Genomic DNA, 24394 nt, shown 5'->3' with positions numbered 1-24394 from the left:
TTCATTACTTTAGCACTGGAGATTCCAATCTCCTAGGAAACCATAGTAACACATTCTCCTTGCCAAACTTGTCAAGAAATGTTGCCAGTTCCCACCAGGACTCAGTTCCCAAACCCATAATAGTAATAATAATAATAAATTTAATTTCTGTGTCGCCTATCTGGCCAATGGCCACTCTAGGCGACGTACAAAATCATTAAAATACAATTAATAAAATACAGTGATACAATATAAAACAGTGTCAAATCTATAAATCTGCAACAACAGTATTAAAAGAGGGCAGGAGGCATTACAGTTATAGCAGTTAACCCTCCCCAGAAACCCCGAAGGCCTGTTGAAAGAGCCAGGTCTTTAAGGCTTTCCGAAATACATTTAGGGAAGAGGCGTGCCGGAGATCTTGTGGGAGGGAGTTCCAAAGAGTGGGGGCCGCCACTGAGAATGCCCTCTCTCTAGTACCCGCCAATCTGGCTGGTTTTGTTGGCGGGATTGAGAGAAGGCCCTGTGTGGCCGATCTTGTCGGGCGGCATAATTGGTGGCATTGAAGGCGCTCCGTGAGATAAACTGGGCCGAAACCGTGTAGGGATTTAAAGGTCAATACCAACACCTTGAATTGGGCTCGGAAAACAACTGGAAGCCAGTGTAGATCGAACAACACTGGTGTGATGTGATCCCGGCGGCGACTATTCGTAAGTAATTGAGCCGCCGCGTTTTGTATAAGTTGTAATTTCCGAACCATTTTCAAGGGTAACCCCACGTAGAGCGCATTACAGTAGTCCAAACGAGAGGTGACCAGGGCGTGTACCACTTGTGGGAGCTGGTGATCAGGAAGGTAGGGTTGCAGCCTTCGTATGAGGTGTAGTTGATACCAGGCTGCCCGGCTCACTGCCGAAATCTGAGCCTCCATGGACAGCCTAGAATCAAGCACAACCGAAGGCTACGGACCTGGTCCTTCAGGGGTAGACTCACCCCATTGAACTTCAGGTCAATATCGCCCAACCTTCCTTTGTCCCCCACAAGTAGTACCTCGGTCTTATCAGGATTCAGCTTCAGCTTGTTCCTTCCCATCCATCCATTCACTGATTCCAGGCACTTGGACAAGGTCTCCACAGCCGACTCTGGTGAAGATTTAAATGAGAGATAGAGCTGAGTGTCATCCGCATATTGATGACACTGCAGCCCAAATCTCCTGATGATTGTCCCCAGCGGCTTCATATAGATGTTAAATAGCATGGGAGAGAGGATAGAGCCCTGTGGCACACCACAATTGAGAGGCCAAAGGTCTGAAACCTCCTCCCCCAATGCTACTTGTTGGTACCTATCGGAGAGAAAGGAACGGAACCACTGTAATACAGTGCCTCCAATTCCCAATCCCTCCAGGCGAAGTAGAAGGATACTGTGGTCGACAGTATCAAAAGCCGCTGCGAGATCGAGGAGGGTAATTGACCCTGGCCAGGCACAACCTGTGCCTCCCTTACCAGGGCTAAGTAAACCAACAACAACCCTGCAAGGTTGGTAGACTGCCACCACCACTGAAACCTGGTCACCCACTCTGGGGAAACCCAAAGTGGCAGAAATAGACCTGCCAAGGATTCCAGAAGACAAGAGCCAAAGATGCACTCCTTGTCTTGGAGCCTTAGGCAAAATACCCAAATATACGGTAGTCTGTGGCTAATTGATGGATTCAGAGCCAATTCCCCCCTGAAATGAGCACACACTGGTAAATAAGAGGTAGTTTTATTAGAATAAAATATGTGTAAAAAGTATAGCAGCGAAATAGTTCCTTAAACCAAACACCGCTAGGGTTTGGTAAAATACAAAAGGCAGAGAGAGTTCAAGTCACAGATAAAAATAACAAAGCTGTCTAGCCTAATCTATACTCACAAAGATTGGTAAACCAGCAGAGTAACATCATGGTTCCACATCTCCCCAGAAATGTATAGCACAATTTCAGATGAAGAACACACCTTTGACAACCAGCCCTTTCTCACTTCACTGCTTTTATTCCCCATGCTCTTAGCCCATGAACTGGCTTTATTTTTTATTTATCTTTGTTACCTGTAGCCTGTGATTTGTCCTGACTGCATTTTCATCTGCTCTTTGCAGGTCAGTCTGTCTCATGAAGACATGCAGGCACTTGGCTGTGATATCGCCATGGTAACACAGAGTGGCGCAGTAGCATCAGTGCCCCAGGAACAGATTTCAACAAGCGGTGCAAATGCTGTGACTTTGATTGGTGCCGATGGGACCGAGATACATCCGGTACAGATTTCTTCAAACTGTCTTTCTTGGACATAGTTTGGAGGAATGCTTTTTAAAATGTAATGGCTGTAATGTGATCTTTTTCAGATTACAGTTGTTGCTTCTGGGGCAAATGCATCTGAGGATTCACCCACAACATCCATCCACCATCAGCGGTTGGCAGTGCTGGCAACAGCTAATGGCACTCACATTGCAGTTCAGGTATTTCCTATGCATGTGTTGCTTAGAGTTAGATTCTGCCCTCTATGATTCTCTCTGCATCGCCTTTCTGCTACAAGTAGGGTTGCCATGTTCAGTCCCTGAGACTGATCCTGTATCTTTAGGAGAAGAGAAAGTCAGCCAAGTGCAGGTGTTCTCACAACTCTGTAATGGGAAAAACCACATGGTGGAATTCTCCCTTGCCTCTGCACAACTTTTAAAGATACAGAAGACCTTTTGGTTGCCAGGCTTAAGGCCACAGGTATATTCCTAGGCTAGCTCTCCTAGTTCACCCAGCATTGATTCCTCCCTCTATCCCCCATCATGCTCCTCTTAAAGGGTTCGTACCCGCTGTGCATGTTTCAGGGGTCATGTCAACTGTGCCCGAGTGTGGAATATCCAGGACTCAGACCTTTCCAGAAGTGTTAGGTTGGCCATTGATTCTCCTGCCAGAGTATGTTTGTGATGTGTTGTCTGAGATAACTGGTGAGGGCTGTCAATCCCCATCATAGTCAGCCACTCCTTTGCCATTTGTGCCAGGTTCTAGTAAACTGCATGTGTGTATAGAAATGCAGCATGTCGGATTTAAAAATGTTTGTAGGAGTGTCAGTATTAGACTTACATTGTGTTGCAGACACAGTTGTTTGTATAAAGTAGGAAGAGAGCCTTTTGTCTCCCTCCCCACGGGTGAATACAGGTGTACATAATTTCAGTGGTGAGCGCACTGTGGAATTATGCTCTCCACATTTTAGACACACTTACCTTCCCCTTCCCAAGGCTGCCCCCAGGGGAAACCTGCTTTTCCAGTTTGCAGCAGAAGCCACTTTTTTTTTAGAGCATTGATTGGCTGACCATTATGTCAGTCATGAAGCTATCCACTCCATCTTGGAGCAGGGCTGTGCACTGCACCGGTTAGGTAGCCTTTGTCTCAGTCACACAAAGCAGGTTTTCAAGTGTAAAAAAAAACTGCTATGCACAAAAGGTTTGAGCACAGAACAATGCAGGTTCTTGAAAAACAAAGGAGACACAATCTGAAGCATGAGCTACATTTAATTTACAACCAGGTACTTGTGTCCTTTTAGGACTGAAGGAGGGAGAGCAGACCTCTGCAGCAAAAAAAAACACCCCCCACCCACTCTTTTTGCACACATGTCTCTACGTTGCCTTGCTGTGCTTTCCACTTGTCTCCCATTTAATGTGTGCACCCCATCTAGACTCTACTCATTTTCTTACCTCGGTAGCTTCCTTCTTGTATTCAGAATTCTTTGATTGTTCCACATCAGTTAAGATTGCTTGTAGAGTGTGCATGTGAGTGTTTTAAAATGTTATATTACGGTTTATTTCTAGGCCACCTTTTGGCCAAAAAGGCCCCCAAGGCGGCTTACACACAAATAGAAAAACACAAATACAAAATACAAATAAAAACAATACAATCTACAAAAAATCAAGCTAACAAAATCCTAGCATTTCTAAAAAGCAACAACAGCTAACCAAAAGCATTTATCGTCCTGGTAAAGGACAGTCCCCAGAAAAATGTCACTAAGAGCAAGGGTGGGTGGGCAAAGCAAATGGAAAACCACCCAGAGAGCTTCGGCCATGGGGCGGTATACAAATGCAATAAATAAATAAATAAAAGCTTGTGCCCTTGATGGTTCCAGCACAGTCTCACCCCTGCAGCAGTACCTTTCAGTCTGTAGCTGCTCCTGATAAGGTCCAGGCTTAAGTTGTTGTTGTTGTTATGTGCCTTCAAGTCGATTACGACTTATGGCAACCCTATGAATCAGCGACCTCCAAGAGCATCTGTCATGAACCACCCTGTTCAGATCTTGTAAGTTCAGGTCTGTGGCTTCCTTTGTGGAATCAATCCATCTCTTGTTTGGCCTTCCTCTTTTTCTACTCCCTTTTGTTTTTCCCAGCATTATTGTCTTTTCTTGTGAATCTTGTCTTCTCATTATGTGTCCAAAGTATGATAACCTCAGTTTCATCATTTTAGCTTCTAATGACTGTTCTGGTTTAATTTGTTCTAACACCCAATTATTGGTCTTTTTTGCAGTCCATGGTATGCGCAAAGCTCTCCTCCAACACCACATTTCAAATGAGTTGATTTTTCTCTTATCCGCCTTTTTCACTGTCCAACTTTCACATCCATACATAGAGATTGGGAATACCATAGTTTGAATGATCCTGACTTTGGTGTTCAGTGATACATCTTTGCATTTGAGGACCTTTTCTAGTTCTTTCACAGCTGCCCTACCGAGTCCTAGCCTTCTTCTGATTTCTTGACTATTCTCTCCATTTTGGTTAATGACTGTGCCGAGGTATTGATAATCCTTGACAAGTTCATTGTCCTCATTGTCAACTGTAAAGTTACACAAATCTTCTGTTGTCATTACTTTAGTCTTTTTGAAGTTCAGCTGTAGTCCTGCTTTTGTGCTTTCCTCTTTAACTTTCATCAGCATTCGTTTCAAATCATTACTAGTTTCTGCTAAGAGTATGGTATCATCTGCATATCTTAAATTATTGATGTTTCTCCCTCCAATTTTCACACCTCCTTCATCTTGGTCCAATCCTGCTTTCCGTATGATATGTTCTGCGTACAGATTAAACAAATAGGGTGATAAGATATAACCCGATCTCACACCCTTTCCAATGTGGAACCAATCGGTTTCTCCATATTCTGTCCTTACAGTAGCCTCTTGTCCAGAGTATAGGTTGCGCATCAGGACAATCAGATGCTGTGGGACCTCCATTTCTTTTAAAGCATTCCATAGTTTTTCATGATCTACACAGTCAAAGGCTTTGCTGTAATCTATAATCACAGGGTGATTTTCTTCTCAAATTCCTTCGTCCGTTCCATTATCCAACGTATGTTCGCGATATGATCTCTGGTGCCTCTTCCCTTTCTAAAGCCAGCTTGGACGTCTGGCATTTCTCGCTCCATATATGGTAAGAGCCTTTGTTGTAGAATCTTGAGCATTACTTTACTTGCATGGGATATTAAGGCAATAGTTTGGTAATTACTACATTCTCTGGGATCCCCTTTCTTTGGAAGTGGGATATATATTGAATGCTTCCAGTATGTGGGCCATTGTTTAAAGTACTGCACTTTTTTTCTTATTGTGGTTTAGGATTTATAAAGAGCACATATACTTGTCTATAGAGGGCAGTATTAAGTAGTTGTTCCTCATAGAGTAGTGTCATCAACAGCACAATGCTATGCATGTCTACTCAGAAGTTGTCTATTGAGTTTAATGAGGTTTTCTTCCAAGTAACAATGTATAGAATTGATGAAGCTGAAGAGTGTAATTATTATATGTTCATAGGTTTCTGTGTGCACCTTTTTACACTGCCATCTGTTGTCTTTTCCCACCATGGAATTGCTTCATTTCCACATAACTTACTATGTTGTGTCTTTGCTTCCTCCTTGAGCTACTTCTGCTTCTTCACAACTGCTTCTAAGTAGTGTGTATATACAATTACTGCTCATATTAGGAAGCAGCTATTGTCATCTTAAAATTGTTTATGTAAAATATAGAGCCTGCAGTGGTGTACTTTGTATCCATTGTTTGCTTTCAAGAGACTTTGTAAAATTTTGGGCATTTGTTGTTTTTCTCCCAGTATAACCAAATTGTGCTCCATTGCCTACTACATCTTAGAGCCAGTTCACATGCTAGCCTAGCAAGTAGACCAGTGATTACTAAGTGGAAGCTACACAACCAAATCAGGCTCCTTGAGGAATGCCAGTTGACTCTTCACTTGCCAATACAGATGCAAAGGATGGCAAAATGTGGAGCTACTGGTATCTGTTATGATATGAATTGCTGCTAGTAGTGCACTTTGTAGGGTTGAAGTGAGGTAGGCCAGAACTGGCCCACTGCCTCCATCCCTTCCTTGAAGGGGCCTTCCTTTAAAATGAAGACAACAACACATTTCTGTCCAGCGATGTAGTCTCAGCCCCCTTTAGGATGCACACCTTAACGTGGTGAGTGGGTTTGAGAGTGTTGAAGAAGCTGAGAGCAATGCGTCAGGAGTCTAGACCAAGAGGCTAGACTCCTAGCAGGGTCACCCAAGGCGCAGTGGTCAAAGCTGAGACACCAGACTAAGAGGAAGGCAATGGTAAACCACCTCTGAATACCTCTTACCATGAAAACCCTATGAACAGAGTATCCAAAATGCAACACAAGATAGTGCTGGAAGATGAGACCCCCAGGTCAGAAGGCCACTGAGCTACTGGGGAAGAACAAAGGACAAGTACGAGTAGCGCTGTGACTAATGATGCAGCTGGGTCAAAGCCGAAAAGAAGCCCAGAGGCTGATGTGCACAGATGCGAAAGGAGAGTCCGGAGTTGTACGACGCACACAATAGGAACGTGGAACGTGAGAAGCAAGAACCAGGATAGTTAGAAACTGTCACACAAGAAATGGAACGTATTAACATTACAATATTTGGCGTGAGTGAATTAAAATGGACGGGAATGGGACATTTTCAGTCAGGGAACTACAAAATATTTTATTCAGGAAATGAGAAATTAAGAAGAAACTGTTGCTTTAATAGTGAAAAGTGATATAGCAAAAGCACTTAGGAGCTACAACTCAAGGTCTGAGCGAGTGATATCAATAGGTTTCCCATTTAATCTCATTGAACATAACCATCATCTAAGTCTATGCTCCAACGGCAAATGCAGAAGAAGAGGAACTGGAGAGATTTTACGCAGAAGTACAGGAAGAAATTGATCACACACCAAAACAAGATGTGCTGATAATCATGGGGGACTGGAATGCAAAAGTAGGAAACAGAGAAGAGCTAGGAATTGTGGGGAAATGGGGCTTAGGAGATAGAAATTAAGCATGAGAAAGATTTACTGAATTCTGTGAAGCCAGAATTTCTTGTGAACACATTTTTTGAGCAATCGAAAAGACGACTGTACACGTGGACATCACCAAATGGTCAATATAGGAATCAAATTGATTATATAATTGGTAGCAGAAGATGGAGAAGTTCCATATTTTCTGCGAAAACAAGACCAGGAGCAGAGTGTGGTACAGATCATGAACTGGTAATATCGAAAATCAGAGTAAAGCTAAAGAAGAAGAACAAAGCAATCATCATGCCAAAATACAATTTAAATAACATCCCAGAAGAATATAAAGATCAAATAAGGAACAGGTTTGAGGCTTTAAACTTAGTTGACAGAGAACCAGAACTATGGAATGAAGTCAGAGACATTACCAGGGAAGAATGCAAAAAGACAATACTGCTAGTTAAAAAGAGTGAAAGACCTCAATGGATGACTGAAGAAACTCTTAGAATGGTTAAAGAGAGAAGGAAAGCAAAAGCAAAAGGAGATAAAAACACAGTCAGAACCCTAAATGCAAATATACAGGGATTAGTAAGTAGGGACAAATAGAACTATTACAATAGTTATTGTATAGAAATAGAAGAGGTCAACAAAAAGGGTAGAACAAGAGCCCTATTCCTAAAGAGTAGAGAAATGAAAGGGAAATTTAAACCAAGAGTAGGAATGTTGAATAATCAACAGGAACACACTGCTGACTGAGATGAAATAAAAAGAAGATGGAAGTAATACACTAAAGAACTCTATAAAAGAGATGTCAGGATGACAGATTCATTCATGGAGGAACTGTACGATGAAGAACCAGAAATTTTAGAATGTGAGGTAAAAGCTGCTCTTAAAATACTTGGAAGAAAGAAAAACACCAGGAACAGATGGCATACCAATAGAGTTGCTACAACCTACTGAGACTGAATTTGTCCAAATTTGACAAACATTTGTCAAGAAATATGGAGAACTAAACAATGGCCCACAGACTGGAAGCTTTCAATATATATCCCAATTCCAAAGAAAGGGGATCCCAGGGAATGCAGTAATTATCAAATTGTTGCCTTAATATCCCATGCAAGTAAAGTAATGCTCAAGATTCTACCTTGCGGATTAAGAATGTACCTATAGCCCACAGATATTTCTATCAAACTTTAAAAAGCAGGGAAATTGGACAGCTACAGTGAATGCACCAGGGGAGCAGGAGACCTGACCTCCTCTCTGAGATATTGTAATGCCCTACAGATTTGTCAAAATGCAAACACAATTTGGGTTGGTCTTTCACAGGTGTGAAAATTGGAGGGGAAAATATCAGTAATTTAAGATGTGCAGATGATACCATACTACTAGCGGAAATCAGTAATGATTTGAAACGAATGCTGATGAAAGTTAAAGAGGAAAGCACAAAAGCAGGACTACAGCTGAAAGTCAAAAAGACTAAAGTAATGACAACAGAAGATTTCTGTAATTTTAAAGTTGACAATGAGGACATTGAACTTATCAGTACCTTGGCACAGTCATTAACCAAAATGGAGACAATAGTCAAGAAATCAGAAGAAGGCTAGGTCTGGGGAGGGCAGCTATGAGAGAACTAGGAAAAGGTCCTCAGATGCAAAGATGTATCACTGAACACTAAAGTCAGGATCATTCAGACCATGGTATTCCCGATCTCTATGTATGGATGTGAAAGTTGGACAGTGAAAAAATCAGATAAGAGAAAAATCAACTCATTTGACATGTGGTGTTGGAGGAGAGCTTTGTGCATACTATGGACTGTGAAAAAGACCAATAATTGGGTGTTAGAACAAATTAAACCAGAACTGTCACTAGAAGCTAAAATGATGAAAAAGGTTATCTTACTTTTGACACATCATGAGAAGACATGATTCACTAGAAAAGACAATAATGCTGGGAAAAACAGCAGGGAGTAGAAAAAGAAGAAGGCCAAACAAGAGATGGATTGATTCCACAAAGGAAGCCACAGACCTGAACTTACAAGATCTGAACATTCCCATCTTCAGAAGTTGGGACATAGGACCTTCTCTCTAGCATCACCCCAATTATGGAATTCTCTCCATAAACACATTTGCCAGGTACCATGGTGGTAATTTTTTAGGCACCAGGCCTGAGCCTTTAATGGCAATTTAATATTAATCTGATTCTCGTTGCTGTCTGTTTTATTTAGGCTGGGGTGGGGAAACCTTTTTCAGTTTGAGGGTTACATTCCCTTCAGGGTAATCTTCCAGGAGGTGCATGCATGTGGTGGGTTTGGCTAGAGACAAAAGTGGGCAGAACAATGAATATGAATGTTCCTTTTGTACAGTAGTGTACATACACTGTCCTCCAGCCAGGCAAGCAACAGCCATTACCAAAGTTCAAGGAGAAATTCCAGCAAGGCAAAAACACTCAAGGAGGGTGCGAAGCAGGGCTGGTGGTGACCTAGGGAGAGTCCCAAGCACTAAATAGAGAGACCTGGAGGGCCGCTTTGCCCCGTCTGAAGTTTCCTGCTCCTGATTTAGGCTTTGGGATTTTTTTGGGCTTATTTCAACTTTTTTGTTTTATTGTATACTGTTCGAAGCGATATTTGTATGCTGCATTGAGGTTTCATGTGATGGAAAGGCTGGATATAAATAATAGAAAATATGTCTGTTACTCATCCCACCATGGGCTCATCCTCCAACATGATATGCCACATCATCTACTAGCAATGCCCTTTTGCTTTTCACACAGGGCAAACAGATCTCAGCAAGAGAATAAATGGCAATAAATCTGACACTTCAAAATGGGCTCAGCTACTAGGGGTGGGATGGGGTAACATTTAGGGTGACTAAGACACTCTGTTGTTGTTGGTGGTGCTATACTTCAGCAAAGACTTGAAAGGAATGTTCTGGTATGAAATTGCTGAACTAGAATTTATCAGTAAATTTTATTTAATTCAAAACTTGATCAGGGTTATGGGCTTCTTCCCTGCTTAGGTGTTTGGTCCTAATAAATACATTGGCCTACTGTAGGCTTACTGTCACTACCAGCTACTGGTATTTTGAATGAGTTACACTTGTCTTGTAGTACACATCTGGACTTTCCACAGACATGCACAGATCTACCATTATTCTTTTGTTTAAAGTCTGTTAGGCTACAATCCTATACACACTTGCTTGGGAGTAAGCCCCATTAAACATAGCGGGACTTGCTTCCAACTAAACACAGGACTGTGATGGTAATCTTTAAAGATACCACAAGATGACTTTTTTTGTAATTGACATTCATAGCTATCCTGCTGGAATAGTCCCATTGTCATTCAAAAATAGCACTGATTTTACATTGTGGTCAGCTAAACTTAATTCTCTATGCGAATGTCTATTTTTACTGTACTTTACCCCATTTGATTTGATAGTATGCATGTATCAACACTCTGGATATAGACATCTAGGATTTTAGTCATTGCTTTGTAAGTGGTATTCCTTTGGCTGATGTTGGATTTTATTTTTAGAATTCCTAGACAGTTTCCCTAACAGGGTCAGCTGCAGTTCCGATTGATTCCATAAAAGAAGCCACAGATCTGAACTTACAAGATCTGAACAGGGTGGTTCATGACAGATGCTCTTGGAGGTCACTGATTCATCGGGTCGCCATAAGTTGTAATCAATTTGAAGGCACATAACAACAACACATGTAATCTCTGTACCCAAGGGTGCGGGGTAAAGGTATGAATCTTTGGCTGGTGCGTCCTCTCCAGCCTTGTGTGTAGATCTGTTGTTTGATCAGGTGTATTTTACACAGGCATGCATATGATATGTCCACCCCTTTTGTGGGCAACAGGTTGCATGGCTGTGGTATATACATCCCATCACATGGTATGATTATGTACATGGGATATTTTTGTATGCATGGGTCTGAAAGTCATTCCTGTGTCTGCGAAATCTACATGAAGAGCCGGTTTGTGAATAAATCCTTAGTGTTAATCTTGTTGTACACCTCATATTACTACTATCATCCTCCATGGACCTGATCATCACTTGTGTGTGACCTAACCAAATACGTCTCTTTCTGCAATCCATGTTTCTGTATTTCACTAGGGAACACCTGACACTCTATGGTGTCATTAGGGAGAGTGAGGGAGTCTCCTCAGGCAATTGATTTTGGGTGTCATGAACAGGTAGCAAATTATTGGTTATTTTAATTTATTATGCATTTTTACTGCCAGGGAGGAGGAGAAGTGCTTGTGGGATGGTCTTTTTTGGGTCCCAAAATTATTTGACCTTGGGTATTATGCACCATGACTTGGGTAGGTGGGAGTCTCTATTTACTCCCTTGCAAATTTGAGAGTAATGCCCTGTTTATTTCTCTTTCCAGGTGAAAGCGCAACAGAGCTTGGAGGATGCCATTAGCAGGGCAACCTCAGCAATTCAACAGGAGTCTGCATCTCTTAAGATATCCACATCAAACAATGGATGCTGAGACCTCACAGTGAGCAGAAGCAACTGAAGCTGGATGGACAACTGGAGACTTCAGAACCTTCAATTCAAAAGCCGAGGAATGGGTACTGATTCCTCTGGACCTGGAAATAGCCCTTAATATTTGCTGCCATCTGTCCAGCATAGGTTGGATGATAATCAACAAGCATGGAAGATGGAGCTACTTGGACTGTTGGATAAGACTCTGTTTATAAATGGCCCTCCTATAAATGCTACAACATGCTTTATGGCCTCTGTAAGAAAGCCTTCCCTTAACTTCTGGGATAGCACCCTTTCTAATGTCTGCTGACATTAAAGGTGGACATGACATGAAGGTGACATGAAAGGTGGAAGCCTTTGTATCTCACCTTTCATTTCTTGGAAGGGACGCCATTTATCAGGTCAAAGATTTTGGCATTTAAATGTGTCTTTAGGCTTAGATGGTTGAAGAAGGGATCACAGGTAGTTGGGTGCTCTCTACCGTTCCTTCCTAGTACACATGGGAGTATGAATTGTCAGCATGGGAGCAATAAAGTCCACTTTGAGCAGGACTGGGATGGGCCACACAGGGAAAGGGCAAATATTTGTGTGGTGGTTCTGTTTTATGAGCTTCCCTCCACTTATCAAGGTTGCTTCCCAGCCTCAGCAAGTGAAATAGACTAAAGCAGACATACAATGTAAATAGAGAGCTTGAAAGGAAAAGAAAAGGCTTTGTATGACATTTTATTCGCCTCTTTCACTCTCTGACATAGTGGAAGACACTAAATGTGTATTTAATAAAACTTTGGACTCAATGTTTTCTATTTTCTCAGGAGCAGCATGGACTTCCTTGTTAAGGAATTGAGATGGAAGCAAAATGTGCCCACCTCCTCAGTAATACTCCACTACAAGAAATTGTACAGTTGTGTGACCATAATCCAGTTAAGCAACCTTCAGTAGAGATCTCTACTGATGTTACCATACAGGTGTTTTTTTTATCCTGTCAGGTCCCCTGAATGAGTGACAAAGAATAGATGACAAGTAGAGGTTATTGAGTTCTGCCATCTAAATGGGCATTCTGTAGCATGAGGGAGAAAGGCAACAGCTTGCCCAACCAAGACATGGAGCACATTGCTCTGAATGGGCTTATCCCATTTTTGGCAATATGAACCATTTTAAATTGATGCTACCTTGCTTTTTCTTTGTTCTTCTGTTCGTTTTGCATATTCCAATATAGCTCAGCAATTATATTATTTTACTCTCTTTACTAAGCTGTATTGGTTTGAAGATGGAGACACACGCCACTCAAATATTGTTGTACTTTTCTCTTGCAGTTGCATTTTATTTAAATATTTACCAAGTGCAGTACTAAGTGTCTTTTCAAGCCTCTGTGGACCATCACCGTTTGTTCTTGGAGCATTACCAAGTGTTATAAGGAGTAACACACACCCTTTTTTTCTTTTGACATTTGATTCAAGTGCTGAGAGCAAATCTTAGAAGGTTTATAGACCAGGAAGACACATCCAAGTTGACTTAAGAGTAAACACAGTTTTTGTACTCCAGTATTGCCAGATCCTTTAGAGAAAGGACCTCTGTTCTCTTAGACTGAAAAAAATGAGGTTTCCTAATAAAGCATGATAGGAAACCTGTTACAAGTTCCTTGTGTGTCTTTCACTTTCTACCCCCTCACCATTTTTCGCAGCCCCTGGTTGTGAAGAATTGTATCTATCTTTAGGGCCATGATTTTCAGAGGGAGGATGATAGATCGGAAAGGTGCAGACTTTCCCTAGACTGTCTTCTCTTCCCCCCACCGCAACCTGGTGATTTCTTTCTTCCTTCCTTTGCCCTGAAGGAAGGGAAGTGGCTAAAGCCTTCCTGTCTTATGGTCACAAAAAGGCTGCTATGGCTTTTGTAAACACCTCACCTTGCTCTTGGTTTCTTTTAAGAGCAGTCTGACATGTAGTCAGGCCAGCATCCTGGCAAATCATTTCCTCTTAAAGCTATCAATGCAGCTGGTAAGGTAGGGAATGGGAAGCAGCTCTTAGCCATTCTCTTTGAGTTGTCGGCTGATGGGAAAGGGCTATGTGTGTGTGACTTTAAAGGAGATAAATCCAAGGCAGCACTCTGCTGGTGTGCAGCTGGTGAACAGCCAGCAGCAGCAGCCTGGTGACATGAAGAATTGATCAACTGGAAAATGTTCTGATGTGGAGAGAGCTTTATATGATTAACTTGTATCAATTGTTACAGGGGCAGGAGTGAAGCTGATAAAATATAAAGTATGCAACCTAGACTGGATTATTTGAGAGATGAGAAACTGATGTTTTAGGAATGATCTCAAAGGGAATTAACTTATCTTTATTGAGTTCTAGGGATAAAGAAATACCTTGCATGTTGAGCTAGTTCCACAGTTATAGGACCTTCTTAAAACTAATGTAACTTTCTTAGAGATTTCAGAGAAATCCAATGATGCACATTTTCAATGATGCATTCAAGTCCCGCTTGTGGGCTTCCCATGGGCAACTGGTTGGCCACTGTGAGAACAGGATGCTAGACTAGATGGACCATTGGCCTGATCCAGCAGGCTGTTCTTAGGTTCTTAATCTACGTGTCCATTAGCTTCACTACTGCTTTCCTGAGCTTCACTACTCTCTCTTAACTGAAGAAAAGTTATTAAAGTATCCAAAGCGTTATAGGATATGAGACTTGGTGATATTTCTTGACCGTATGCAGGGCACAAAGTTTTAATTGGTGTAAAGAATCAACGAGGCTACAATCTATGCAAAGTAATGTACCTAAAATCCCATTGATTTCTTTAATGTGCTTTGATGTGTGTAACTCTGCTTTGGATTGGGAAGTATAGTACAATCCTATACACACTTCTTTGGGACTAAATCCCATTGAGATCAGTGGTAGTTATGTCTGAGCATGCATGGGAATGGATACAAAGCTTCAACAGCAGAATAAAAATTGTACACACCAGTGGGGAACTGAAAAGCAAAGCTGAAATTCTTGAAAAGCTTGCAGGGTGGGTACAAGAAGTGCTTGCTTTCCCCCTGCACTACATTTGGTGAAAGTGAAACTTAAAATATCACTTTTGCATCCAGCTTGTATCTAAAAACGTAGCAGATGTTTCAAGCAGAAAGGCAAACTTAGTGTGGCATACCTTTTAACAAAAAGAACCAATCTCATGGAATCAAAAGCTGACATTGCTCTGTTGAAATCAGTGGGGGTTTAGGTATACTAGGATCTTCCATGAATTTGGTGAGCCTTGAACATACTGGGTTTTTTAAAGCTACTCTGGCTTCAATGTAATTAAAATGTTAATGTACTGCATTCCTCTATCAATTAATGGAAAAGTATTAAATATGTAAATGTATTTATAAGATTATCAGTAAAGAGCCAATCAACAAATTAAAAATGTAGTCTGACAGTTGTATTGCTGTTCAAAAGCAATTCCCCCCCAAAAGGACATGCTAATTAATTTTGATTTTGTGATTGTGAGTTGTGTTTATGTGACAGAATTTTTTTTACTGCAAAGCTCTCAAATTCTAGACTTTCCATTGGGTGTGCAGATGAGAGCTGAGTGCATTTAAAGGTATACATATTTACTCCAAAGCAGGGGTTCCCAAACTGTGGTCCATGACCTTCATTCGGGTAGTTGGCAGTGTGTCCATAAAAATACAAGTAAAAATCATTCAGCATCTGGCATGGTATATTACAGTTGCTGCATGAAAAATAATTAAGTGGTCTGCCAAAGTTCTCAGCAGTTTTCAAATGGTCCGTGGGGGAAAAAGTTTGGGAACCTCTGCTCTAAAGCAAGTGCTAGTGTGCTTTTAGTGGGACTTACTCCCAATGAATTAAGTAGGATTGCAGCTTTTAGGTTGCAATCCTATTTACACTTGTTTGGCAGTAAGCCCCATTGAACTTAGTGGGATTTGCTTTAGAGCTGTCCCGGAGAGCTAGGATAGGGAATAGGATCCAGTCGGTGGACTGGATTCTGAGCTACCCACCACAGGCCACCTCAACAGGGCCCATTTTTAACTTTTCCTCATTTTTCTTTGCAGCCCACCTTGATCTTAAGCTGTGAAGCAAAGGAAAAAATGTTTCTTTGCAGGTGCAGGTTGGATTCAACCACACCTGTGGCAAGGGAGGAGGAGTGCTGTCTTTAATAACCATGCATGGGTTGACATGACTGAAACAAAAGTTTTATTTGTTTTATCCCACTCAGCCAAAAAAGGCTCCCGAGACATACGAATGTCAGTGCTAAAAGAGCTTCCGCTTTCAGGCTCACAGTTGAAAAGATAAGACATAAAAGGAAAAGGGTCTGGGGGGGAGGAGGGGAAAAACCAAAATGGATTGCTATTTTGGGGTGGGGTTCAGTCACTTTCCAACAAATTATGATGCACAATTAAAGTTGATTTGGTGCTCTTCCACAACAAACCCATCCCCTCCCCCCAAATTGAACTTTCTGTGATAAGTAAAGTAGGGAAATGCACAGGAAAGTGTGGGATAATGCTTGATGCGACATTATATAACCTCCCCACAAACAAATCGGAAGGAATGCTCAGTTAATAGCGAGCGGTGTCTAACCTCCCCACAGACTTTGTGAGGAAAAAATCAGGATGAATGCTTAAAAAAATGTGTCTGGAAGCAACCTCTTTTTTAGGTACCAAAGTCATAATTGCCAACTGGAATGCAAAGATTTAAAGTGGAGGAAGAAGGGAAACGTGTGGCTCTTATGGCAGAACTGATGAAGAGGCCCTGTAATCTCATTTCTCATCTGGTGTTGATAATGTAATTGTCTTACCAAGAATGGTAGCGTTGGAGAGGCCCTTGTAACCCATCTAGTCTAAGGCCTGGGTCCCTGCAGGAAATCTAGAGTTAGAGCATTCCCAGACTGGGTATATTATAAGCTGCCTTGAGTGTGTTAACGGACAGACACAGCTCAAATATTTTAAATAATAAGTAAAATTGCTGCGTTGTTCCTCTGAGTTTGGATGCATCTTAGTCAGGTGTTTCAACTTTGACCATTCCGCCTTGGGTGCCCCTGCTAGCCTCTTGGTCTAGACTCCTGACGGCATTGCCCTTAGCATCTTCAACACTCTCAAACCCCCTCACCGCGTTAAGGTGTGCATCCTAGAGGGGGAATTGCCGAATAGGTGAAAAAAACTGTCAGAATACTTATGTGAGCCTGTCCTTTGCATGCCCCACTGAATTAACTGGAAACTATTACCACCAGCTGCGATCCTACACTCTAAGCTTCTAGTAAGCAAGCTCAAGTTACAGGAAGCCAGGTTTTGGCTGAACATCAGGAAAAACTTCCTAACTTTTAGACTGGTATAACAATGGAAGCAATTACCTAGGGAGATGGCGGGCTCTCCAGCCCTAGAAGCATTCAAGAGGTAGCTGGACGGCCACCTGTTGGGTATGCTGTAAGTTGTATCCCTGCATTGAGCTGGGGGGTTGGACTTGATGACCTTATAGGTCCCTTCCAACTCTATTATTCCATGATTCTAAACTCCATGGAAATAAGTGGGCTTTACTTGCAAGCAGGGCATTGCAGCGTGGGAGAAGGGAGAACGGGAATAAAACTGAGTGGTGAATAATATGCCAGATTTGAATCTTGTTGGACTGAGTACAAACTGGACTCCCGCTGATGTTTGACGATGTGCGAACCTTTTGTTTTATTTGTCTAAAAACTATTCTCAACTATATTGAAAACCCAAAGGAAAGCGGAGCAGCGGGCGAGTTTCTGAGCGTTGGTCCGACAGGAGGCGCTGCGGCTCCTGGGCTCTTACCCCCTGGCGGCGGCTGCTAAAGAGAGGCGAGTTTCCTGAGAGATAGAAGGAGGATCCTCCCCGCTGCAGCGGCAGACTGTCATCGGGGCTCTCGAATCATGGAGTTGCGAGCCGAGCTTTTAAAATCTATCTGGTACGCCTTCACGGCCTTGGACGCGGAGAAAAGCGGCAAAGTGTCCAAATCTCAGCTGAAAGTAAGTTTAAAAAGCACGCTGGAGAGAAAGAGAGACCTGCCGAAGATGGCAGCGCGTCTGTCTTGCGAGCCCGCGGCGGGCTTTGAGGGCTCTCTCCGGTAGTCCCCAGCGAGGCTGCTAGCCAGGCGTGTTGCGGGGCGTACAGCTTGGGGCTTGCATGGGAATGTTGGTAGCAAAAAGCAAAACAAACAAACCCTCGTAGTTGTGGTGGTGATTAACTGTTTAGATATTTCCCGTCTTTGCAAGGAAACCAAAGAGATCATTTAAAGAGAGAGAACGGAAGGGATAAATGTTCTGATGGTTTTAACGATTCCCTCGCCCTATCTCTGCACTATGGTTTATTTATACACCTGGGTCGGGGGGGGTAACGGGGGAAAGAAATAAACGATTGCCTCCTCTTTGTTGAATTTCGGCGCTGAAGAAATAAAAGCAACTGGTTGCAAATATTGTGGTTTTGCCCACCCTTTTTCTGATCTCATAGCAGGCTGCTTCAAGTGGGCAAATCTTGTGCCGAATATAGATTTTTGTCTCTGTCCTCCGTTAGTCTTGTTTGGATGGGTGTGAAAGATCTTACGAGCTGACAACCCTTGGTTTCTTTAAGGGGGGGGGGAGAAGAGAGACTCTCCTGCAAGGTTAACTTTTAAGTAATAACAAAGGTGGTGCTTTGAATTAGAATGTAGATGCTGGAGCTTGTTGAATCACAGTTTTAGGAAGTTGGGGGGAAGAGAGGAGCAGATGAGATGCAAATGCATGCAAGCTGGCGAAAGTAGGGCAGAAAAAAATGCGGAGAATGTTTGATGCAAATGGTGCCGACACCTTGTGGAATCAACACAAGCTTGGAAGTGATAAAGGCTGTGGCTGTCTTCCTTCATTGCTCTTACTTAAAAGTGGTGACTGAATCAATGGAAAGCTATTTTTGTACTTCTGGACCACCATCCACAGCCCTTGAGCAGTGCCAAATGAATGTAAAGGCTGGAGCATCTCCCAACTGTTTTCAGAGAACTCTCACATTGCTGCAGGTTGTGTTTTTTGTAGAAATATTCTGCTAGTTCTTATGCCTGAATGCCACTATGTGTCAAATGTGCTGTTTCTCTTGCAAGTACGCTATTATAACTTCTGCAGAAGTTTCCTTTTTCTGTCTCATGAAAGTTTGAGATAGATATCTCATGGAGGTAGCATTGTACTACAGTCTCCCCCCTCCCTATTAGTATATCTTCCCCTAAGTACACTATAATTGTTACTTGGACATGCTACTTGAGCAGGCCAGAGAGCAGAATTTTTCAAAACATCTTTCTAGCAGCCCCAGGCTACACTTGGCTTTAGGTGTGCGGATGTGTACTCATTTGGCTTTTGAGAAATTATTTGTCTGTAGTGGTCTTTTTTAAATAACACGTCCAGTATGAAAAGGAGCATTGATAAGGGCCAGTCTCTGTTTATTTGTGCATGCTAGTGCATGAAGGGTGAAGAGCAAAACAAACAGCAGCATTGAGCCATTGCAAGAATTACATCACAGACATTTCTTCATGGACTTTTGCGGAGAGCAGAAAGTCAAAAATTTTTGCATGCTTGTGTCAGCAACTTCCACTCAAAGCAGGGGCACCATTTCAGATGTCAGGAGGATAGGTGCAAGTTTGTACATTGTTTTGAAATCCTGTTCTATTGAATTTGATTTCCATTTTGTACATTGTGTTGAGATTCTTTTGAATATGAAGTGATTGAGAAATCTTCTAAATAAAATATAATACAAAACCAAAAACAATTCCCTACCATTTACAAGCATTCTTTGTAGTCCCATTTTACATATCATAATTACATTGCTGCACAGGTCAAACAGTCCCTGTGTGTGTGTGTGCTTAAGCAGAGAGCTTCGGCTATGGGGTGGTATATAAATACAATAAATAAATAAATTTGTGCTTTTTGACATGCATAATACATGGGCCTGCATAATACATGGGCCTATTTAATTGTTTTAATGGTTTTTTGTTGTGTCCCTTCAAGTCGATTCTGACTTATGGCAACCTCCAAGAGCATCTGTCATGAATCACCCTGTTCAGATCTTGTAAGTTCAGGTCTGTGGCTTCCTTTATGGAATCAAACCATCTCTTGCTTGGCCTTCCTCTTTTTAATGGTTAGTGGGCTGGAATTTTTTCTCCTGCTATATGTTTTTCCATTTAAAACTTTTTCTTTCTGGAAATGCATTGTTTTATAAATGTAATTACTACCATAATGGATACAATACCAGTCAAATTGGTTAACTGAAATGGATATAATACTAGTCAAATCTAGAATTAAAGTAATTAACTTTTTTCATGTGACTTTGTATAGGAAGCATGCACATTTATATACATAGTTTTTCAGGCCTGGTAAAATTAATATTAATATTTTTGGTACCTCCATTTCTCTGTTAAAATTGAAAAAGTAAACAGTGTGGTTTTCAGTTGTTTTGTTGTTTATAAGTATTCCAGTAAAAATAATTAACAAATGAAACTTTGGATTTTCTTGACTATATTATTCTAAGCCATATTAACAGCACAATTCTATGCATGTTTATTCAGAATTCACTATTATGTGACTGTCCATAGCCAATGGTATTCACATTGCACAAGTGAGGTCACTAAAAATAAGGACACTTCAGAGCCTTTGTATTGTGTGCAATGGATGTTCATGTAATATAAGTACTCTGAATATTGGAATAACATCATATACTCATCCAGAGGGGCCTGATCTTATTAATTACTTTAACTACAGAGTAGTTATTTCATCAATGAAAGGAGAAAATATTTATGCGGTCTATGTGTGGCTGTCTTTGGGCCTGATCTGGAAACTCTAGTTGGTGCAGAATGCGGCAGCCAGACTGCTGATGGGAGCACATGGCCAACAACATGTGGCAGCATTGTTAACATCTGAACTTGCTGCCTATTTACTACTGAGCCAGGTTCAAGGCCCTTGTATTGATTTACAAAGCCCTGGACAACTTAGGTCCAGGGTATCTTAGGGACTGCCTGAATTATTCTATCCCAGCTTGGTCACTGAGATCATCTGTAGGAGCATCACTAGTGTCCCCCCCCCAGTAGGTGAGGCTCATTGACATCCATATGAAGCTAGGCCTCAGTCTAGTGTCATTGGCCCAGTCCTGTGGAATGCTCTTCCAATAGAGATTCAGCAGGCAACTTCTATATTAACCTTTAAATGTTTGCTGAAAACTTTTCTATGCTCCCAGGCTTATACGGATAATTAAGAAAAACATTTTCTTTAATAGTTGGCTGATGATCTGCAATTTTAAATCTTTATGCCAGAAGGAATCTTTATGTAGTTTTTATTGTGTGTGTATATAATTCTTGTAAACTGCTTTGATTGTTTTTAAATGAAATTGTGGTATACAGGTAGTTTTAGAAATAAAATTATAGTCGAGGGGAACAAAATACTGTTTCTCTTACCGCCAGTAGTATTTATAGGATTCCTACATTTCCCCCAGAGAGTTTCCTTCTGTCATTTCTGTATGACAGGCAGTAATTCAGTAGGCCATTGGTTGGGGTGGCCCTCCTGATATTGTTGGACTCCCATCTGCCTCAGCCAACATGGCTACTGGTCAGAGATCATGGAAGTTGTAATCCAGTCATCCATCTGAAGGGCAATCCCTACATTAGCTGGTAGTTTTCTCAGCATCAGGATGCAGTGAACATCACCTCTATTCACCTGCCCTGCTGGGGAAAAAAGTGGGGATTCCAAGTATTAGGTAACATAGGTAGAGCCTTTGTGGGGCTTTTTTTCCCCTCGCTTATGGTTGTTAAACTGTGCTTTGCCTCACAGATATGCTTCCTGTGGGTATGCAGAAATGATGGTACTAACGTTAGCGATAAGATTTTTCTTCCTGTTGTACACATCTCTTGCTTCTCTAGAAAGCTACACTGTTAGACAATTGCAGAACCTCATGGTTTTAAAACTGGTGCGCATAGGTAAAATATTTTGCATCTTGACTGAGCTGCTTAGAAATCAACAAGGAATAAATTTGAACTGTAATGCAATCACATTTTCCCCTTGATTCCTATAAGACTGCTTCCTGCAGCTTTGGAAAAGAGTGAACTGCACTGTTGTGTTTAAAAGAATGCACAGCACTTGATGATAAATGCTGCTGAGCTACCCAGTTTATAAGGCACTCATTGCCACCAATTAAGATTATGGCTACTAGTGCAAGCCTAAGCATGTTTACTAGAGAGTAAGTCCCATTGGACTTGGTAGAGCTTACCTTTGAGTAAACATGCTTAAGACAGTGCCATGTTAAAGAATGATTCCCCCCCCCTTATTGCCAAACCAGGCTCTCGAGCTGCCTCACAATTGAACAAATCCATGAATGATGCATTTGTGGCCATAGTTCTTGTAGTATAATAGCTTGAATTTATAGTGGTGGTGTTTCTCTGAGGCAGCCTTTCCCAACCAGTGTGCCTCCAGATGTTGTTGGACTACAACTCCCATCTTCCTGACTATTGGCAATGCTAGCTGAGGCTGATGGGAGTTGTGGTCTAACAACATCTGGAGGCACACTGGTTGGGAAAGGCTGCTTAGGCCAGGGGTGACTAAGGTATGCTACTCCAGATGTTGTTGGACAGGAGCTCCCATCAGTCTCAGCCAGCATGGACAATGATTATGGATGATGGGAGTTGCAGTCTAAGAATGTCTGGAGGGCAACACATTAGGCACCTGTAGACTAGGTGCTGGGAACAAACTTCCTCCATAATGCTCTGCTTGATGGAAGGTAGGAAGGTGCCTGCTCCTGCATCAGATTATTTGTCCAGCTAGTCCAGTGTTGTCTACTTTTGAGTGGCAGTGGTTCTCCAAGGGCTCAGGCAGAGCGGTTTCACATCACATGCTGCGTGATCCTCTCTTAGCTGGAGGTTCTAGGGACTGAACAAGGGACCTTCTACATGCAAATCATGTGCTCTACCCTTGATAAAATATTGTCTTAAATATTACATACCCAGTTGATCACTGTGCTGTGCAGGTGAGGGCCTCCTGCACATTCTGTCTTATCAGGAGGCCCTTTCCATACAGCGTAGGAAGCGGACCTTTAGTGTAGTGGCACCAACCCTTTGGAATTCCCTCCCCTTAAATATTAGGCACGCACCATCTCTGTTATCTTTTCGGTGCCTATTGAAGACCTTCCTCTTTCAACAAGGCTTTTAAGTAGATTTTATTTATTTATTTAAAATATTTCTATCCCGCCCTTCTACCCTACAATAGGGCACTCAGGGCGGCTTACAATAAAATCACACACATACATAATAAAATTATGCACAATAAAAACACAAAACATTACAGTCAATTAAAATACATAAAGTACAATTAAAATACATAAAATGCAATATGCATATATATACATACAGACAGACATATATACATGAGTATATATATGCATAGATATACGGGGGAGTGATACTAAAAGGAATCAAAAGATAAAAATTAAAAATAAAGGGCATAAAAATAAAGAGCATAAAAACAGTGTTAGATACCTTATCGCAGTCTGTGTCTGTTTTGGAATTGCTTTTTAAGATGTTTTTGTCACCTGTTTGCTACCCTGGGCTCCTTTTGGGAAGAAGGACGGGATATAAATTTGATAAATAAAAAACAAAACAAAACTGAGGCCAGCATTGCCTTTTCAGCATGGCCTGTTAAGTATATCTCTTGGCTTGTTAGCAAACTTAACATGGAGACCTGTTTTCAAAGCCAGACATCAGCCCAGGAGCCTGCAATGGCCACATTTGAACATAACAGTGAGCCAGATTTTTTAGTTTATCATAGTTTACTGTGACTGAGCAGTGTGCTGGTACACCTTGCCCTGTTGCTTCTGCTTCACTCTTCCCCTGGCAAGAGCAGGATAAATGAACCAGGGAACCTTGCCTTCCCATTACATCTGAACCAAGGATTGTGGATTGTTGTTCTCTAACAAGTCACAATCGCTAGCTAACTTTAAAACATGGTTTGTTGTTGACTTGCTGGCAGCGGTTTGTTAGGGAACAACAAACTATGATTCCTGGTTTGGATGTAATGGAATGCCAATGTTTCCTGTCTTATCCTATTCTTGCCAGGAGAGAAGCCAAGTGGAAGGAACTGGGCAGCACAATCAGCATGCTGCGCATTTACAGTAAGAAATGATAAGCCAGAAAGTCAGACTTATTACATGCAAACACAGCCAACATTAATATGAGTGCCTCCTATGCATATGCAGAATGCATTTTCCCCAACAACTGGTTTTACTGAGTAGGGCTTTAAGTGTGACGTATATGGTTTTGAGGCAAGCTTGAGCTCCGAATTCTTTCATTTTTGCAAAATTATCACCTGTTTAAAACAGTGTGTGCTCCAGTCTGCTTACCTGTAGAAACTTTTTCTCACAGCAGGTTCACTAAGGAATTCAACGCTTCTTAGAGATGATATTACAGTAAAATATATGCTGAAACAGAGGGTGCAACTGCATTTGTGGCTTCCTGTGCAGTTCAGAAAGGGGGATTTTTGCAGATGTGGAACCATGTTGGTGCTGCTAGTAATTCTTATGCTTTGCGTTTTACAGCAAAGTAGTAATTCTCATGTGATTTGTACGTTATCTCCTTTTAAAATCCAACAATTTTTACAGCTTGTGAATCTTCTCATCTAACCCACTGGTGAAAATTAAAATATTTT

General features: G+C 41.6%; 2 protein-coding genes across 3 annotated transcripts in view; both read left to right on the top strand.

Annotated features, from left to right (window-relative positions):
- Nucleotides 1–12545, top strand: part of ZNF76 (zinc finger protein 76) — a 41160-nt gene extending 28615 nt beyond the window's left edge. For both annotated transcript variants that reach the window (XM_061632328.1, XM_061632327.1), the window contains exons 12-14: nt 2104–2259; nt 2347–2460; nt 11651–12545. In XM_061632328.1, the coding sequence (XP_061488312.1) occupies nt 2104–2259; nt 2347–2460; nt 11651–11755 (375 nt within the window). In that variant the 3' untranslated portion in view covers nt 11756–12545. The remainder of the gene's footprint in view (nt 1–2103; nt 2260–2346; nt 2461–11650) is intronic.
- A 4910-nt stretch (nt 12546–17455) lies between these two features.
- Nucleotides 17456–24394, top strand: part of DEF6 (DEF6 guanine nucleotide exchange factor) — a 74155-nt gene continuing 67216 nt past the window's right edge. Inside the window, exon 1 of the mRNA XM_061632326.1 lies at nt 17456–17722. Coding sequence (XP_061488310.1) covers nt 17627–17722 — 96 coding nt within the window. The 5' untranslated portion in view covers nt 17456–17626. The remainder of the gene's footprint in view (nt 17723–24394) is intronic.

Source organism: Rhineura floridana, chromosome 6 (genome assembly GCF_030035675.1).
Source record: "Rhineura floridana isolate rRhiFlo1 chromosome 6, rRhiFlo1.hap2, whole genome shotgun sequence".
NCBI lineage: Eukaryota > Metazoa > Chordata > Lepidosauria > Squamata > Rhineuridae > Rhineura > Rhineura floridana.
The sequence above is the reverse complement of the archived record's forward strand: the minus strand, read 5'-3'. Positions and strand labels throughout refer to the sequence as shown.